The sequence below is a fragment of the Clytia hemisphaerica genome, unplaced genomic scaffold (assembly GCF_902728285.1).
Source record: "Clytia hemisphaerica strain Z4C2 unplaced genomic scaffold, Clytia hemisphaerica genome assembly, whole genome shotgun sequence".
Classification (NCBI taxonomy): Eukaryota; Metazoa; Cnidaria; class Hydrozoa; order Leptothecata; family Clytiidae; genus Clytia; species Clytia hemisphaerica.
Window position 1 is genome coordinate 243,185 of NW_027103848.1, and position 20,089 is coordinate 263,273.

Here is a 20,089-nt window from a genome sequence, read left to right on the forward strand (position 1 = left end):
GCAAAGTGATCGATTACTTGAATCTAAATTGACCAACGTTTAATCTTGGCTTAAGGCAGTGTGCTGCGAGATATGTCATTTGGAGTTTGCTAAATATTCGTAAATTTGTGTATTCGTAGTAATCTCCTTTCCTCGTATGTACTTCTAATTTGAAAATATCAGAAGATTCCTTAGCTTTTACTGAGAAAAAGATGTCTCGAATGTTCCATTCTATAAAACAAAAGGTTTATCGTTCTTTATTATACAAAGTTCACTAATCGAATGTTTGTATTATGCAATATTCTCGAATTTTACGTGCGTATTGTCACGATGCTTGTTTTTTACTTACGTATTCGCGACACGTGACAAAACACAAATTTTGAGCTTTTTTAAGGATTAAAGGATTCAGGCTAACAATCGGTGAGAAATTTTATCAGCATTCTTACTCGTTTAATGGTAATTAAGAGGATGATAGTTTTTGCGATAAGCACTATTAATTGACATAGAAACTTTAGATAAGTGTCTATCGATAGCCTCTAAAAGCTTCTCGTATACTCCCCTTACTGACTGTACTGCTTTTAGTTTTGACTAAAGAAACGAAAATGAATAAACAAACACTGATTTTGATAACGTGCTATTTAGTTTGCATTTGCATAGTTTGATTATGAAGGCCTATAGATCCTGCTGGATAAGCTATATCCATCTTCTTTGGTCTAAGTTTTCAGAAAAGCGGTATCATAATGGTAACACTAGGATTTAGAATCCTATTATGAAATTTTTCGTTTAAAAATCTCCGATCAATGATTTTGCTTGGTCGGGATCGAGAAACTATGCTCACGGCTTATAAATGCTAGTGAGCTTGATAGGTTCTAAGTTCCATGTTACTATAGTAGCTAATATGACATGTCCAATCAAATGCTCAGAAATTTAACTCTTATCTTGTCTTGCCTATCTTTTAGTAATTTGTTTGTTGTTTATATCAACCTTCTTACACACGAAAAAAAGATCGATTGATATCTACATGAATAAGAAGCAGCATCATTTTTTTGTCCGTATTGTCTGAGTGTTGATTTAAATATGTTTTTTTTTCTACGCTAGGCTAAAACATTCAAAAAATTTAGACAAAGCATTTTATCAACATTTTACTGGACATTTTTCAAAGTTTAGTGGACTCTGCACGAAATAATTTTAACATTAAAGTATTTAACCTAAAGTTCTAAAAATTTTACTTCATGATATCACGAACCACGGGTATCACGCTACTAACTATTATAAAACAGGAATATCAATTTCTCACCATGATTGTCTTCCCTGGATTTCCTATACACATATTTCTTTCTGGATAATATCTCTCTATGGAAACGAGATTCGAAATTTTACTCATATTAACGCCCCTCTCGGCAAGATATCCCATTCATGAAATACCACCCTGTAGAGAAACACAGTGCACCCTTACACGACAAGCAGTACGGGGCGGAAGTGACGAGACAATCCATTTTTGCATCATAAGCACGATGGTGTTTTTTCATTATTAAAATAACTTACAATCGAAGGACCGTTATAATCTTAGAGGCGTCTAGTCTTTTGTGGACTCCTGAAGAGTTATTTAATGCGTTGCAATACCACCAAATGAATAACAGTCTAGTAGAAAAGGCTCATAGCAAATAGGTATTAAATATACCTCTTATTTGTGTTCAAGTGACGTGTTTTTTTTTTCATTCAAATGTATAATTATAATCGGGGTATATGTGCATCGTGGTATGCAATTAATGATATTAAAACAGCGTAGGAATATGCAGTGCGAAGAGCACTCGACTTGATATCTTGCTGTGAGCATTCTGTAAAACTTATCATTCTCCATTGCACTTATTTTCTCACTTTTAATTCCATTTTTGAAGTTTTCCAGTATTCTTGAGTAACCATAATCCAATCGTGAGAACTCATTGCTGTAAACAAGTCCGGCTTATTTAGTTAAATTATTATTTCCATTGTCGCTACCGATGATGTTTTTACAAAACCCATTTCTCAACACCCTTTGCAGTTTCGACCATATTCTACAAAAATATATAAGATTACGGCTGCAAAATTGTAGATCTGGACTATCCCCACCCTAATAAGTACCCTGGGATACTTTGATTTTTGACCAGTCATCTATGACATATGAAGTGGGTTTTGGTCAATTATTTACATACATTGCTAACAGTTGTCCATGGTCTAAACTGTATACGAATCACAAGGCTTATTGCTAAAACCGACAAAACCGGTTAGACTTGTAAGATCTGTGCATTGGAACAAGATTCGAGCTTCTTTGAAATCTTCGTCCAAATCAATATCCACTTTAAATTTGATTCCAAAGATAGGATTGCCGTGTTTTAATTTTTGCAAGCTGTCTGAAATTTCCAATCCTACCTTTAAAGGTTTTGTTTTTAAATAAGAGTGATGTCGTCTGCTTACTCATCAATTTTAATTCACAAGCTTTTTCACATTGGATTGACACGGATGTGGAGCAAGATTGGTCAGAAAAAGGAAGAAAAAAACAATTTTTTGCTTATATCAGTATAATATAACAATAGGCAGACACTGTCCTGATATGAAATATGTGTCTGATATGAAACGGGAACACTTATGTAAAAATAAAACCTTAAAATAAATGGCTGTTATAAAATGCCATTCATTTTGCTTTCAGCTGAGTTGAGCCCTCCCTATCCGAACTCCTATTTTTGATTTATTGCCTTTCCAATGATACAAAATGATACTGTCAATTGAAAAGTCATTATGGCTTGTTACTATAGTAATCAATTCGTCGAGGAGACCGCAAAATGGCACCGGAGACACGATGCCTTTAGATTTGATCTGTTTACGAAGAATTCAGTTTTTATCTTTGACGCAATTAAATGATATTTTTATCAATGTATTTGCGTTAGTTTTTGCTTCACGAAACTTCCAGCCCCCGCTTCCTTTTGATTGTCGCTAATTTTTAGCTATGGAACTTGACTCTCGTTGAGAACTCCATCCCATGATAATATTATGGTTGCATTTTATTTTTTCAAATGCCTCTTACACTTCCTTTCGGTATTTTTGAGGTGTCGTCTTTACTTTCTTTACTTTCAATGAAAATATTGACTATTTATGCACAAACATTAACAAATAAAAAAAAAGCTGAAAAAAGATTCGTTCATTCATTAAGATTGCAAATGATTTTGCCTGGAAAAGATACACATTTTTCCATCTTCTTGTCTTCAAAAACCCACTCTCCAACCTTCAGTATTCCATCCAAATGCATTTTATTCTGAAAACAAATTCAATACGAGTATCTAGTTCTAGAACGAGTACTAATGTTCTAATGTGTTTGTATCATCAAATAATTCCCCATTTTCTTGGTTTCTTTACAGCGTTGGGTCGTGTCTTTGAGAATGTGGCAATGTTCGGAGATCTCATCTTAAGGCTTCCGGATATCACACATAAGGTATGCATACGTTATTAAATCGGTACCATCAAATTGATTACCTACTCAAATCGCCTCAAATCGCCCTGGCGCTTGGTAAAACACTGGAAAATATTGTTTTACGATTGGAAAATCTCTCACGTCATCGACATTAATAGTAGATTTAGGTGAACTTCAAAAGGTTTCTCTTGAGGGATTACGCAAAACCTGTTGTTTTCTTTTAAGCGACCTTTTAACGCTTTCTACTTAAACTACCTTCTCGACACTTTCAAATGAGTTTTGTGTTCAATGTGAACTTTTTGTAGCTGCAATTCCGTCAAACCCTTGACAATATCTAGAATTGACCCTTTGACCGAGAGTAAATTCTATCTTGCTTGACATATTAGTTATATTTGTAGCCCATTATTCACATCGTAAAAAAACCATTCACAGTCAAAATTTGCTTATTAAATCACCTCACCCCATCATAATTACGGGTGTCAATGCCCCATAAAATGATATTAGCGTCAACATTCAGTCATAATCTGACCATCTGCGAACACTCAGTAAACTTGCTAATTTTACTATCATTACTCAAATTTCGTTTTTTTTTGATGGGTCGTTTATGGGTTTTGTGGTTTGCACTTAGCATGACTTATTTGGAAGGATTAATATTAATAGGATAATATAATATCTTTTAATAATAAGTCTCTCATCGTTAAACATGTCAACTTGGTAATGGTAACCTCTAAGACAGTTTTTAATCACTTTTTTCCTCGAAATTGCATGTAACCAACTGGTTTTGAGATGTCATTTTCAATTTCTAAGATTATCTTAGCTTACAACATCCCCGAAGATAAGACTTCGATGTAGAGCAAATCCACGCGAATGGAATTACTGAGTTCGAGTTTGAGCTATTATAGTGTATTTTCTTGATTTCAATAGCATAAAGAGCAAAAATCATGATTCCGTGAAAGGTGTCTGTGAAAAAGTACTTCGTTGCTCCCTCTCTGCGCATGCAGCCAGATTTAATATACAGTTGACGCTCTCTGATTTGATCTTCAAGGGGAATTGGATTTTCATCGAATAAAGGAGCTTATCGAATAAAGGAGCGTCGTTTATGAGTATTTTTTGTTGACGATGACTTTCAATATCATCGAATAAGGGAGCCTATCGAATAGTAGAACGTCGAATTAGAGAGCGTCAACTATGTGTTAGATCTGGTACAGACAACTGGAATTGCACATTCAAATCTCCGTCCATTGTGATTGCATTATCGTTTTAGCTCTATGACAAGAATCAGGAATGGAAAGTTATCATGACATGGGGTGTCTTCATGGCCAATGAAAGTGGAATATTCGAAGGCTCAAATGAACAACTTTTGGATCTCGTAAGAAAATCAAAAAACCAAGACAAATTAGGCTTCATTACATCTCTGCGTAAAGTTATTTAATCTTGGAAACCGTCTATAGTATACACCAAAACTATAGTAAATGAATTGTTAACAAAGCTAAAAAATGCGGCCAGAATCTTCCCTTATTTTTGATTAGATGCTTTGAATTAGTTGTCACGGTTGAAATATGAAGATTTCATCAGTCATTCGTCAATATATAAGAAAGGAAAGAATTCTTTGTGGTGACGACAAGCGTCAATCTGTCGGGACATTATTTAAGTCTAGAGACAAGGACCAATTTTGCTTTGGTTTTATTGATTCTAATTGTGTTATGGCTTTTAAATTGTTTTCTATACCTATTAGTTCCTTAAGTGACTCATGTTTGCCGTTGATCTTACATGGCAGCAATGTACTTCTTTTCCGGAAATTCTTCTTTAATTTTGTAAAATTTCGGCTTTTCATCTACATTGTCAAAATGATAATAATCCTGGCTTCCTTTTTCCTGACAAAGTTCGATAACGGCTTACCTGCCGTAACTAAATAGTCATTGTTAAAAGACGAGTAAGATATCAAAAAGTTATCCTTGTCCTGGAACAGGAGCTAAATGCCGTTCATTCTTGAGCTTATTCAGCATAACTCATCGCCCATTCATCATGCATGCTCTCACCTGTGTAAAACTTTTCTTCTTGTCTTTTAGATGAGCCAAGAACTAAACATCACTCCACGCGGTGAAGACTACATCAATCCTTATAAGGAAGAAACCAGAAGGGTAACTTTATAATCACCAATCATAAGTATCACGTTCCTATTTCGATTTTGTCTCTTTGGCAGTATTTCTTCCTAACCTGTTGACTGCATCCGATTCGGTAATTTTAGCGTATAGTCAATTTCACGGTCAAAGAAATCAAGGGTATTCAGGACCACCGTGCTCTGATAACTACTTTCTGTTGTTCTAACTGGTCCTTGCGTCTAACCAACGGGAAGCTGTTATAAGGCGCAATTCTGATTACCCATGATTCATTTGGACCATGAAATGACTATCGATGGGTTTATTAAGAAATATGTTCCATTGATTTTTCAACATTCGAAAATTAACCCTCGTGCTTCCTGTTTACTCCAATTCAGAAAGAAGAAGCTCGAAAAGAGAAAGAGAAATTAAAGAAAGAACGCCAAGCAGAACAAACGAAGAAAGCAAAGCGAGACAAGCGGAAGAAAAGAAAAGGTCCCAAGTTAGGTGGTGGAGGCGGTGGAAGACGAACTGATCTATAGTGGAGGTACTGGTTTTACCTATGACTCATTTCAATTTTGCGTAATATACATACGTAATAACCTATCAACTCATGCGCCAAAAGTTCCACAAATGGGGATTGCAACAGCCCCGGATAGGAGAAGCCCCTCTCGACATCCATTTTTCAAACTCGAACGGGAAGGCGCAGTCAATATTCAGTCTTACTATAATATTGAGAGCCTTCTCTGATCCGTCACTGCATTTTGTTACCAAGGTTACAACCTATCGAACAACTCTTAATAATTAAGAACGAGTGAAGGGTAATCTTAAACTAACCATGCAACACCTGACTCTACTTTCAATGAATAGTGATTGAATTATTTTTAGTTGCCACAAAGAAATTTAATGTGATTGTGAATTTTTTTCTTCATTCTTTACTCGAATTTGAAACTATTTTGAGCCTCAATTAGGCGATTTTGATGGTGTAATTTTCTCCAATCTGCAGTGCTGATTCAAAAATGCTGATGATTGATTTTTTCTAACTCTGTGCTTTCATTTCATTTAAAATATTCCATTGGCTACTAAATGAAATATTCACTCTTCAGATACAAATAAACACAGTCCTTTGGGTATCCTTTTTTGACCATCACGCTAATAAATTGATGGATTCTTTGCCATTACTTATATCAGTAGGCGAGTACGTGACACCATCAAACTGGAGATATCATTTCACCGGAAACCTGTACACATAGTACAAAAATAGATGTCTTACTCACCTCCATGAGGGCTCTTTAAGGAAGGAAAATTTCGCTTGATTTATACTATTGGGGCACTTAAAATTCAATTTCCGTCACCTCATTATGGTTTTTATGGGACAATTATATTTATGCTTATGTTGTCAATGAATGGGTTTCTTTTATAAGATTTATTTGGCAGGCATTTAGTTGTAATTTTGGTTTTTTGCACTCCAATCAAGCCAGCTATCTTTTGATAACTGGTTTTTCTAGGTTGACATTAAGGCCCGAGTTTGATGTCCATCTTTAGAGCTACAGTGAATTTCTGTTCAGGGTATGTTATAAACCACTGCAAAAAGATAAGAACGATTAAATATAAGTTTTCTGTTCTATTTTTACTTGGTACATCATTTGCAAGCATTCAGCTGTTGTAAAAGTGACGTTTTGTCTGAAGATATTGCGGTTGGTGAATAGCCTGAATTCTCCACGGAAATGAAGTATTCTCAAGATCATTCTTCATGAAGCACTTCCTTTTGATTCTATTTATTCAATTGTCGACTTCAATTCAAATTTCTTTTAATACCAATTATAGTATGGCTTGCCAAGAATAAATGCTAATTTACCAACGACTACGCGGGAAGACTTTGATCTTATTATAAAGGCGTCTGTAATTCAACCTGTGACAAATAATACCATAAAGGTTGAGAAATAAATCTTTCTTGAGGCCAAATATTAAGGTCATAAAACTCAGCAATAATTATGCTAAAACACACCTTTTTGGGAAGGAAAAAAATGAAGTAATTTTAGATGTTTTGACGACTCGGTCGTCATTTGATCTTTAATGAATTTCCTGATTATGACCAGAAAATTTGATTGTTTGTTTTTCGTAAATTGGTTGGTCGGTCAAAATGGACTAATTTATTTTCTTCCTTTCCGTAAGGTGAATTCTTTGCAAATTTTAAAGCCATGCATCGCCGATTTGTACGAGCGAGTTTATATAATATACTCCACTGCCCACTTGCTAAGCTTACATTGATTGTATTATCAAACCTATTTTTTGGTTTTAGTGCATAATATATCATTAGATTGGACTTTACAGCTTCCTTTTGTTAGCATGTTGGGCTGTGCATTATTGACAAAAATAATCTTGGCACCTATTTTCAATAACTGCGGTTGATCCAAAAATATCCATCCTAAAGACAGATAAAAAAGACATTCCATTCCGTTTTTTGATTAGAAAGTGGCATTTCTCTTTTCCTGTTTACAACGCTGAAACTGATTTATGATTTTCGATTCTGCCTGAAATACGCATTCATCTCTTTTGAAGATGCCGGTGTAACCTTTGTGCGACCTCCTATTTTTTCATCCTGATAGCTCTTACTACCCCAAAAGAAGCAGTAAATTTCCCAATCTGGAGCTTTTATCAAATTCACTTGGAATATATCTACCAAATATTGCAAGAAAAGAGGCTGGGTTCGGGTTTACTCGGGGTGTATGACAAATGGCTGAAATCACACACTAATATACCATAATAAATGCATTTAGTAATCTTGAACTACAAAACCCTTCTGACTTGGAAAGAATATCCAAAGGCTTCCAAAGTTGTGAATGTTCTTATAAAAAACGTGTAGGGACGGAGGGTACGATTAGCTTTTCTAGCCCTCGTTCTACAACATGGAACTCTATCAGTCATAGATAGACCTAAAGTTTTAATAATAGATCTAATTGAGATATGATCTCATAGCTCCAATTTTGTTAAATATGAATGCAGTACTCACTGATATTGTGTAGTCTATGATTTTTAAAATGCTGTGGTTTTAATTTCTAATTTGTTGTTTACGATATTATAGTCGCCACAAGGATGGATGTTGGCTGAACTAACGGTTTTAAACGCTATAAGTATTTTTTCTTTCTACTATTGTTCTTGTCCTTAAATCCTTCTGTTTTATTCACGGCGAAGTCAATGTTGTCCAAGCTCAAATGTGAAACCCCATTTTTTGTGATGATATTAAAATTGAGTCTCTAATGACTCGCCATAGCCATAATGATCTGATGACCTATATCAGTGTTTGTCGTATGCAACAAATTTTGCTCGCTTATTTTAACTCGTTTAATTTGAATTTAATTAGTATGGAATTTTGATTTTAATGAATGTCTTTTCTGACCACAGAAATTTGGAAAGGAAGGGGAGTGTAGTATTTTGATGGTCTGATACAAATGTCTAACAGGACCTTGTTTTTCTCAATAGTACTTCGTTCTGTGATCATGTGTCAATGCATGCAATTTAGAGACGCAGTATGTTTTCACAGATCGTTGTTCAAAGATAACTTCAAAGACTCAAAGCAAAGGCAAAATTACAATAATTTAAAACGTACAGTTGATATCAAGTTAGAATGTTATACTCTGTTGTATTAAAGAATACCATATAATACCAATCAGACATTCTCCACCTAAAGGTATTTTTGCTATTATTCGCCACGTATTAGGTCACAAGCAATCTAACCGAATTGTTGTCATAGACAATAAAAAAAGAACCGGATTTGAATTTACCACATCGTGGCCTTGACAGATCAATATCGTCTTTTGAATTAAGCAGGATAATATTTGTATATATCAGACACATTAAGCTTTCATCTTTAGTTAAGTCTTAATTTCAACCTGAATTATATAAAATACTTGTTATTTTCCGGTGAGGAGTTCCGTTTTCTTTCTGTCATTTACTGAGTATTAAGCCCGTCTCAAGGTAACGTGCTCTAGGCAGATTCTTTTCAGATTAATAAAAACTTCTCTATTTTTATAGGCCATAAAAAGTACTCCAAAAGTTGAAATTGTGCAATATTAAAACTGTTCTGATTTTCTTAAACATATTATTACTTCGTATTCTAGAAAGCCATGCCTTCTCAATAACATACACCTAATTGCATTTTTTAGCGTTTTTTATCACCAAAACAAAATTCCTAAATATATATTCACATCATTGTTATCAGGTCATTAGCGCAAATAATACCGCCTCTAATTTTCCTCCTTTTTCTCATTATCGCTAAAAGAAGGAGGGTAGATTTTAGATATTTTTGGTCACAAATGAGCATAAATTTTGGCATGAATTCAAAAAAATCAAGAGGCAAGAAGATATGACCATCAACTGGCGTTTTCCTTTCCACAATGATGGTTATTTTTAGATTACAAGCTTGAAACATTGCTTTCCCAACATTTCTTTCAAATATCAGTCTTTAACTTTTCGTTGATAATGAAAACTACTACATGTTTTTTTAATAAGAACAACCATGATTTTCAAAGCCTTCGGATGCTCTTAACTTTTTTTCCGTTCTAAGCCTAAAACGTCTTATACTGTTATTATTTTCACCACTTATTTATTACCACTAGTACCACTATTTTTTTGCATTTCCTAAGAAATTAGGTGTTTTAGTGTCCACAAAGTCTTAAAATGTTCATAACTTGTTCTAGATATTTTTGCCATCTATGCCCTTTTGTTCTATATAATTTGTTCTTATAAAACTACTAAATCAAAGATTCGTATAGTAGAATTCTCATCTTTATAATAAGTATCGAAAAAAACAAAATATGATGAATTCAAAATTGATCGAGAGTTTGAAAACTTGTAGAGTATCATAGTTAATAATTTTCTTTTCCAACGTATAACTTATATTTAAACATAATTTATCATAAAATATTTTTCATATTTACATTTTTAAAGGACGGGAAAAAACTCTGAAAACTTTACAAAAAAAAGATACTCACCATTTTTCGACCATAAAAATTTGAATCAAGAACTTAATTTCATTCAAAATAATTTGAAAAAGATTTACCACAATTTTGATTCATTATGTAAGTTAATAAGTTATAAAATAAAACCCTAATAAAGTGGGTCGAAAATATTTGTAATAAACCTTGATAAAATAAATTATTTTGTTAAATTTTCTGCTTCCATTAGCTACAAAAATATGATAAAAAAAATACAATCGATAATTTTTCAGGAATATCTTTTCACTTTACTTTTACTTTACAAAAGAGGGAAAATTTAGCCATGGAATTCTCCTTTTTAAAAACACTTTCGTTTTTATTTTGCTAGAATTGGTCCACCGTTTGAATTGTTGCATTGTCTGTTTTAGGCACATTGATATTTATACAGATTCACAATTGCGAATTCTATTACTTTCTAGCGTTCCATTCTAGCTTTTATTGTCGGTACAACCACTTTAACTCTTGGCATGAGCAATATTTCATGTCACACCAATCCGTTCTAGCTTTTTCGCTATGGATAACATTCTTCCGTTTCTTGACCAGATTCAATATGCAGTCAATTTTGGATTACTTAATGATATCATTTTCTACCAATCAGATCTTCATTGACGTCATTTTTGACAAATAACAACTTGCACTTGGTTTCATAGCAACGTATCATTACAGCTCATCGAATCCTCACTCTGCTCAATGAACCAATTGGAAATCAAGATCCGCTTGGAATATCATCTGCTCGATGCACGAAAAACATAGTCTGTCGGTCTCCGATTTTTGTATTAGCTGGTTTCCTGATTTTACCGTTCCTTTTTAAAGCTAAGAACCAACCGTTCTCGCCATCAGTCTTTTTAGAATACATGTAAGACCAAAATAGTTCGTAATGATTTTCCTCTAAGTAGCTCCTTAGCAGACATTTGGAATTTGGTTTCTCCTGAAAAAAAAAGAGACAGAAGAAAATTAATGTTGTTGTTTGATTACATTAAGACTGCTCAGTAGTAGACATACTTAATTGACCTAGTCAGCCAAACCAAAAAAATACATTTTAATCGAATTTTGTTGTTTATGATGAGGTCTCATCGAATTAAGACTTTTCATATTCAATGAGTATTTTATAATGAAATTATTGTCATTAATATTACTTGGCAATTCTGAATCATTAGTATAATCCAGTCACATTTTAATTTTTGGAAAATGTCTAATCCATACTTGTTGTTTGAAACTTACAAAATAATGACGCGCTAATTTTTTCATTACGTTTTTTCGGTATTTCCAAACCTGTAAACGCCTTGTTTGTTCTTTTTACTATCGAAACTTTCCCTGGCAATGTAATTTTTGGTAATTGCATCACATTTCTATCTGAAATAAAAAGAATTGAGTTTCCTTCGACTTACCCTTGTGAATAGCTTTCTCCTCTTATTGATACAGATGTATTTATTGGCGGCTTCACCTTTCAGACGGACCGCGTCTTTTGACATCCTCTCAATGACGAATATAACTGAAGAAGAAAGATGAGTAAGATATTATTTATCTGTCTCAGGAAGAAGAAAGTCTTAGAAACATGTTTGTTGTTGATTCAGAAAAGCGCATATATTGTCGTCTTCAAAATGACGACATTATCGATTTAGATCTTAAAAACTGGTAGTGCGTCAAGATTAATCCCAAAAGGAGACGTGCGATAAATGATAAAATAAAGTTGCTTGTTAGGACTTAATCAGTGCCTTTTGTGTACTGTCAGTGCTGGCAGGTAGCTTGGCCTACTATGTATATCTATTTTTCAGTTTAAAGATTTTTTTCTTGTCCTTTCTAGCTCTAATTGAAGTAAAGTTCTGGGATTTTCCCGATAAAAGCATGAAATGAGGATAATCTTTTTGGGAATTTATATATTGCGCAAAATTCAAATTCTACTGACGTCAACACTCGTCACACAATTAAGTTTTGATGATTATCACTGACTGAAATAAATAAACTTGCGCTGTTGAAAATGTCTTTGGGAAAAATGCTGATTTTTGTGTTAGATAAAATTTGTGAATTAATTCCAAAAATGACAAAATATATAGTCTAATGGTCATTTTCAATGGACAGATATTTGACATTTCCACTCATCACTTTTTTATCAAACGTCCTCTGTCATTATCTCCTGATTTGATCTGACTTTTCAAGTTGAGAGATTTTGAATTTTTTTGAGTTTCTGATAATGATAAGCTTATTGGTGATGTCAGATCTGAAATTTTGACAATATCCAATAATGGGACTCACTATTTTTATTTGAATTCTAAATGTGTGATCTTATGGCCTAATACTCATCATTAAGTATGTCAAATTTTCCTTTCTTAGCTGGAAGTTTTAATTCTAATTGATAAATATTTAGCATTTTACAATATTCCCATTTTTGATTTATTAACATGTTGATGTATTATTTTCGTCGAGGCAAGAAAGGCTTGCTTGGGGTGTCATTATCGAGAAATATGCGTCGAGAAAAGAGAAAACCCAAGGTAGCATGTTCATAAAATGATTAATGATGCACTACTTTTTGCAGTTTGATTATTTCGAAATGCAAAACTGTTTGATGTTTACCGCACAGCACAGGAGTATTGGCTGCATCCTAATAACCCTGATAATTAAAATAGTTCATTTTTCTTTTCATTCCTAGTAGTAATTTTGCAATTTTTACTTTTTAATAAATAATTTTTGCTCATTCATTCTCTTACTTTTATACACTTTATCATTTGTAAAACAGAATTCGCTTTGTTCCTATGCTATTTCTAATTTTCTCAGCTATCTCACAGCTTGCTTTAAAATGCCAGGAAGGAATCTCTCGCTAATTTGAAGAGGCAACGCCTTAACCTATTACTTCATATTTCAATTCCGAAAGTTGATATTATGTAACGATAAAGCTTTTGTACTCTTGCATAAACTGACACACTTTTTTTGCATTAAAAAACCCGGCTTTTTCGACCTCTGTTGATGCCTAAGTGTACTAATCTCCGTTTTCGCTCCAATTTTGAATTGACTCGATGGATCAATTTCCGCATTTCAAACTCCCTCGCCTTTTGATTCTATCATAATGAATTTCAACAATTGCAAGTTTTAATATATAGAGCTTTGACCTTGGTTCGTTAAATAAAAAGATGTGCGCGCGACTAGCATAGATTTTTAAGCAGATTTTGCGCAGTCAGAAACACAGTTAGCTTGTTAAACGCTTTATGCCCGCAGTTTGATGCGGAAACGTGCCTCTGCGAGAATCAAAGCGAGAAAATGCGATTTTGACGTCTATTAATTTTGGTTGATTCGCTTAAACACTGTTCTGCATTTATAAGCGTTGTAATTTTCTCCCCTCGTTTCTTATGTCTCATTATTTTGGTTGAAACGTTTGTAATCTCAATATTTCTCACTGAAATGCGCTAATTTAACTACCCTCCTATCTTGTTATCAATGCCTGTACCTAATCAGAGTAAATAGCAAAGGTAATCAAAAACTCAGAAAATACTCACAAACAATGTCCTGATAAGATAAAAAATGCACGTAGTTTCGAGAAAAACAAAAATTGAGCCGTTCGCCAAGAAATAAATTTCGCTAATGCGTCAATAGAGCGCAATTTAGCAAGTCCATTCGCCAATTTTTTTCACTTTCTTCCTCTTGGAAATGTGCTCCTATTGCTTTTGATAATTGCCATGTGTTGACCCCAACCTAGTTAGATGCGTAAATTCGTTTATCATATTTGGCGTAGAATAAAATTTATCATACTTGATTCAATTGATTTTTTTCAGTTTATGACACCGCAAAAATTTCCTTTCGCTAATTGTTTGATCCAAATATGTAACCATGGCTACAAAACAGCTGATGCTGTCAAATTCTTAGTCCTTCAATACAGCTATTGACCCTTAAAGTTGAAGAGCATGGGAGCGCACCAGGAAAGCTTGACGTTAAAATTCAATTTAATGAATATTGCAAAAAGAATTGTTGATTTGATATCTTTTCTCAATTATGCGGTTAACACCCTTTTACAAGAATACACTTGTTTTGATTCGATGAGAACTTATCTTAATCCAATGTTCCCAGACTGCTGTAATCCAGAATGCTGTTGTTGTTGTTTTTCATTTGTAAAAATGGTTAAGATGCAAATGAAATTTTGGTCGATAAAAATATAATTAGTAATCTGAGACCTAATAATTGAGTATTTTAATGGTATTAGTTGGAATGAAACCAAACTTTGAGTTGGAACTGAGCGAGTTTCTTAAATTCTCTTCCTTCTGGAAAGCAATCTATTTTTGTTCATAGCAGGAAAGTAGGATAGCAAGAAGGGGCTTCCGCCTTGTTTTATTATGTGAGAATCTTGTGCTCTGAATCCGCCCGCCTGTCAATAACATCGACAACAATTTAAACGCGATTACGACAAGGACAAGGCTTCGAAAAACAAGCCATAATAAAAGAGAAAAGGTGACGAAACAAGGGAGCTCTTAGCATAATTTTGTAAAGCAGAATGATCTTGACAGATTATTAGGATTAAAACCCTGTTTATAGCATAACGTATAGGTATTTTTACAAGTACAAAACGAGAGAAGAAAAAAATCCCATTGCTTTGCATACAACGTTTAAAGCTTTTGGAGTTAGCAACAGGCGTCTCGCACTTCAAATAAAGCGACTAGCCCATGTGAATTTTCGATTCTATTTTACAATAAAAAGAGCTAACGGATAGCTGAGAAAGCTTGTGATTTTTAATTCCCTGCAAAATGGATGAGAAATTGGAAAATTGCCATGTGTGTTCAGGTTATCACGTAATCTATAAGGTCTCGAATTCGTATACGATTTTGGCCACTTTTACTCAAGTGCAAACCAATAGTCTGACTTTAGACCATGGGTTGACCAAATGACGTAAAGTTATGCGATTGTTTTTCTTTAAGCAATATGTCGAAAAAAGAGCATCGTATACTTAATTGTCTGAAGTGAAGTTGTATGTCTACGACATAGTGAAAGCGCCCACTCCCATTTCGAAATTCTGAAAGCAAAAAGAAATTTCTCTTACCATGCTTATCTTTCATTTTTCTTGTGCCACCCAATTCACCATTGGGTCCCATCCTTAAATAGAGTCCAGTCTTCGAACGTAAGTAAGCTCTCATTGTGTTCGTTGGTGCATTTAAGATAGCGTGAACCGTGCTCGGTACAACACGATCTGCTTTATTAACGCGTGTCTTTTTAGTGCTCATGCCTTGAGTGTTCTGATCTTTCTCAGTATTATGTCGCGTATTTCGTTGATTCGTTGATTCGTCGGTTTTATCGAGGTTTTCCATCGCTTTTAAATCTAGATCTTTTGTTGAAGTGTCTTTCTCGAGTTCGTGAATGTTGGAATCGAGTTTCTTTATGAATGATGTACTCGATAAGTCTTCACTTGTATCAATGTCTAAGTTTGCTGTCAGGGTATCGTCCGTTGAGTCGGGTAGTAGTTGATGTTGGTTGCCGGTTCTACGGTATGTAAAACTTAATGCCTTTTGCTCGTAACAACACGTGATGATGAATAATCCGAATATCTAAGAACGGAAAAATAAAAATAAAATAAAAAATTAGTCCAACAGTATATTGATATCAGTAGAATTTTAGTTATGCAAAATTAGTTTATTCAAACGCCATTTTACTGGGGAAGCTCTCAAGAACATTTATTGGAACCAATTGAAAACACGGTCATTTTCAATTAAGACAGTTTAAAAGCCAATCAACCAAGAGGAGGGACCTGAGTAATAGTTAATTTAAAGCTATAAGCAAGGGGCTGGTTAAGAAATCAAGGAAGAATTCTTTTTTCTCGACTAATCAGTGGGAATTTTTTCAAGCGCCATTTGTTTTATTGATGAACTTTTTTCAATTTTTACTTTTCTTTCCGATATCATTTAGTTGAATGAAAGTGTTTTAAAACTTTAAGAATTTTAACATCATATTAAGTTAAGTCGAGCTGATCGCATTTTAACCTTCATCTTTTATAACAAAGTCTGTCCGTCCTTAAGGACATTTTGGTTAATGGAATCTACAGGCTCGATTAAACTGTCGACAATCTAACAAGCCGACCTGATCCTTTCTTGTGCCTTTTTCTCTCTTTCTTTCCGTTGCAATCATGTAAAAAAGATGAAGGCTTCGTTTTAATCCATTTCAATTGAATGTACAATCAACCCAATGGCCCATATTAGTTGATTAAATTTTCTGAATGAAATTCGCTCATTTTGATTTGCGGTTAAATTTTGCCTTGTCGCTCGCCTGACTTGTGCAAAAATATGGAATACAGACAAGGCAAAATGATAACACATATATATGCTCCTCCTTTAAAAAGTCTCGCAAACACATTGAAAATTAATCAAGGGTTGTTTCGAGGAAAGTTTCACACTGCCGGTAATATGTAGAAATGGAAAGCAGATTGTACAGTACTTTTCACATGGAAACCTTTGACCACCCTCTAAATCTCCTATCCATGTTTACCGACAGTACCTGTGTGTGTTCCATACATGAACTCACAAATTCACTCACATTAAGCAGCCAATTAACGTTCATGATTTGGTACCAAAAGCAATGTCAAGTCAGCCATTAATTCTGCAAGTGCAAAGCTGACCATTTTCAATACATCGATAAATTGAAAAAACAACCCCCAAAAAATCTAAAATGTCTTATATTTCCTGAAGCTTTACTACTTGTCCCGTTGCGTTTTTATCTCTTTTTGCAAAAATGATAGAAAAATGACAGAGCTCCTCACTACGCGACGGTTCAAAGTGATCTGATTGAGTTGCGTTTTTCGCTATTAGCTTGAGCAACACATTTTTTTGTGTTGGTCGGTCTGGTTGGTCAACGAGATAGTAGATGCTTAATGTCATTTACGTTTTTTAATGGATTGTATTGTTTAGAATTTTGTTACCTTAATTGCGCCCATCTATCAAAAGCATTTAATAATGGCTTTTTTTCTTGTATTCATTTCAATACTTAATGATGGATAAGGATTTTTTTTAATTTCGACGTCTCTTCGCGTCTATCACTGCCTATCTGTTAGGCAATCGCTTAGCACATAATCAGTCAGTGATCCGTATTCATTTAATTTCTCATAAAGCACAACATTTAGATGTGCCATATCTTTCAGGCATCTTTATTTGTGTATTCTAGATACGGAGCAACTATGAAAAGAAATAATTACGCCTGAGGTCTTGATTTCTCACGCGATCAAAAATAATATCAGAATGAAAACTTTCTCTTTCTTGTATCTATAGAAATCAGGTCACTCTGGAATTCTGACAAGATTTGTGTTGTAGGTCTGTTGCACAAAACAAATTTAAGATTCGATTATTCATTAAAAAACATTTTACTGTAATAAATGGAGATTCTTAAACATTATTTGTCGTCTAGACACGTGTAAGGTATTACTTGAGGTATCATCCGTCGACATTACCGACCGTTTACGTAAGCGCCTAAAGAAAACAATCGCCAGCGTTATAGGATGCTATAATGTTACCCCAATACTTTAAACCAACAAAGCAATGCTAACCAGCATAAATATCAAAATTATTTTATTTCAATTCTCGATTCCTGTTGCTGAAATGTATCAACCTTGAAAATGTAACCATGGCTCGCCATTAGTTTTGAACCCAACAATAAAAAAACAAATTGATAATGCCGGACACTTTACTGTCTGATATTTTGAATGGACTTACCGCTTTAAGTAGCGAATAAGGATATCGCATGTTTAAGAAATCAAAAAAGATTGTCTATCTACGCTTGCTAAAAATCAATGCAATCTTTAACAATTCCCAAATAATCTTCAATCTGATAATCTGTTTCGTTTTTCAGTTCTTGTAAATGTCTCCTTCTTTGGTCTTGGTATTGATGCTTTTCAGTTTTCTTTTCATTTAACCAATTATACTGCTTCTCTATCATTCTTATCAATGTCCATCTATCAAATGACGCAATTGATATATTCACTGTTATTCGTGATGTGATGTGATGTGATGTGATGTGAACCACCACAGTAAAGTCTTAACCAGCCAGCCAACCAACCAACTAACGGCTGTATCAATCACACAATCGAATGACAATAGATCTTTTTCTTTCCTTTCTTATTCCTTTCTCTTGTCTCTTGTGTTAGTGTTAATTAATATAAAAACGTCTTTTTTTAGTAGTAAGAGTAGAGTAGCCTGTCAAGCTTATGTAGATTCAGCCTTTCCTTGTAAGCATCTGAAATAGTTATTCTCTATAGAAAATACCTTTGATCATTTCCTGAAGTCAGGATGCTTACTATATTGTATAAAAAAACTACATTTACAAAAAGAAAGAAGTAAAAAAAAATCCTTTCTCTTATTCACAAAAAAAGTTTGTATTATCCAGTGACACCATTTTATCTTTCAAAAAATCCCTTTCATTTGTGATGGTATCCCATCAAATACAATTGATTTTAAAACCCTATCTACATGTTCAGATCTATAACTGACGAAAAATGTAGAAATTTTAACTCGATTTAAAATTATAGTTAGAGAAGGATATGAGACAATTGTAGGACAGGAAATATATGATTTTTTTTTTATAAATTGATGGTTGGTGCATATAGTCTAGTTACTCACCTCCCCTTTGCTTCTCTATTTGTGAAAACGTATGTTAGGAACCTACTGATGTGGGCATAATGGGTTCCCAAAGAATTTGTTTTAAAAGATTAGGATCAAATGTTAAGCATTTTAAAGGAATTCCAATTTTGGATTTATTTTGTGAGGAAGTCTTGGAATGCTGATTCAGGCATAATGATGTGATACGATTTGTATCATTTAAAAACTTTTCAAAAAATTGGCAAGTGACAATAATTCGCTTTATTTCTTGAAAATTGAATTAGACAAAGAATAATCTTAAGACGAAATTCAAGTCAGATGTTGACGAAAAGGTAGCAACATAGGCTAATAAAATTCAACGCCACTTTATAATATATAAATACTTCAATGATTGCATTAATCTAAACATTTCCTCGGTGAAAATCCATCTGAAAATATTCAAAAGCTGTAAATATTGCCGTTGTGACAATTTGTCAAAGTGTAAAAAGTGATTTAAAATTTTAAGGCAGGGTTTTTCGATCAGAATCATTCAAAGCCGTCAAAACTTTTTTTTAGTAGCTGTCACTTTATGGAAACTTTCTTTGACAGATATCTGTATTACACGCCATTTTTATAAGAAACAGTGAGTCCTGACTGAGCAGAGGCACTTCTGTTCTTAATTTCTCGTGACTTTCAAACTTGATTTTGTCTTTTTATGATAACATCCTTCAGCAATTATCATAACCAGCTCTGAAATCTGGGGCTCCAAGCTTTCTTTTTGTCTTAAAATTTAGTCGGGATTGAGCTTGATTTTCTTTAAAACTGTTCTCACAAAAAGATCCTCGTTTCATTGCCAACTTTGATATTTTTTGTCACATGAAAATCTCTGATGCAATCGGTCTTGACTCGTTTTGTTAGGTGGAGCTTTTTTACGTCACTTCTCTGTATGATGAAACAGTGACGTCACTTTATAGCTTTCATCCTGTTTTCTCGAAACAGTGAAAAATTAATCTGAGGAATCCTCAATGTCAGCAT

At 33.8% G+C, this 20,089-nt stretch overlaps 2 protein-coding genes across 4 annotated transcripts in view; one reads left to right on the forward strand and one right to left on the reverse strand.

Annotated features, from left to right (window-relative positions):
- LOC136807541 (coiled-coil domain-containing protein 134-like) overlaps positions 1 to 20,089 on the forward strand; it is a 32,902-nt gene that overhangs the window by 9,029 nt on the left and 3,784 nt on the right. The window contains exons 4-8 of one of the 2 annotated variants that reach the window (XM_067064124.1): positions 3,372 to 3,445; positions 4,689 to 4,793; positions 5,494 to 5,565; positions 5,922 to 6,070; positions 11,119 to 11,196. In XM_067064124.1, the coding sequence (XP_066920225.1) occupies positions 3,372 to 3,445; positions 4,689 to 4,793; positions 5,494 to 5,565; positions 5,922 to 6,065 (395 nt within the window). In that variant the 3' untranslated portion in view covers positions 6,066 to 6,070; positions 11,119 to 11,196. Of the gene's footprint in view, positions 1 to 3,371; positions 3,446 to 4,688; positions 4,794 to 5,493; positions 5,566 to 5,921; positions 6,071 to 11,118; positions 11,197 to 20,089 lie in introns of those variants that run through there. The other variant, XM_067064123.1, reaches the window with a different exon arrangement.
- LOC136807540 (uncharacterized) lies at positions 11,227 to 18,711 on the reverse strand. 2 transcript variants are annotated; one of them, XM_067064120.1, is made up of 4 exons: positions 18,194 to 18,711; positions 15,541 to 16,042; positions 11,909 to 12,012; positions 11,227 to 11,448 (listed from the first exon to the last, which is right to left on the reverse strand). In XM_067064120.1, the coding sequence occupies exons 1-4, from the start codon at positions 18,221 to 18,223 to the stop codon at positions 11,227 to 11,229; spliced, it is 858 nt and encodes a 285-aa protein (XP_066920221.1). In that variant the 5' UTR covers positions 18,224 to 18,711. The 2 variants fall into 2 exon arrangements, with proteins under 2 accessions (XP_066920221.1, XP_066920223.1); XM_067064122.1 differs by lacking the exon at positions 18,194 to 18,711 and adding an exon at positions 17,025 to 17,274.

Coding starts and splice junctions, on each gene's coding strand:
- LOC136807540 (XM_067064120.1), bottom strand. CDS start 18,223: ATGCGATATCCTTATTCGCTACTTAAAGCG. Junction 16,043..18,193: donor CTTATTCGCTACTTAAAGCG/GTAAGTCCATTC, acceptor TTCCGTTCTTAG/ATATTCGGATTATTCATCAT. Junction 11,449..11,908: donor GGAGAAAGCTATTCACAAGG/GTAAGTCGAAGG, acceptor TTTTTTTTTCAG/GAGAAACCAAATTCCAAATG.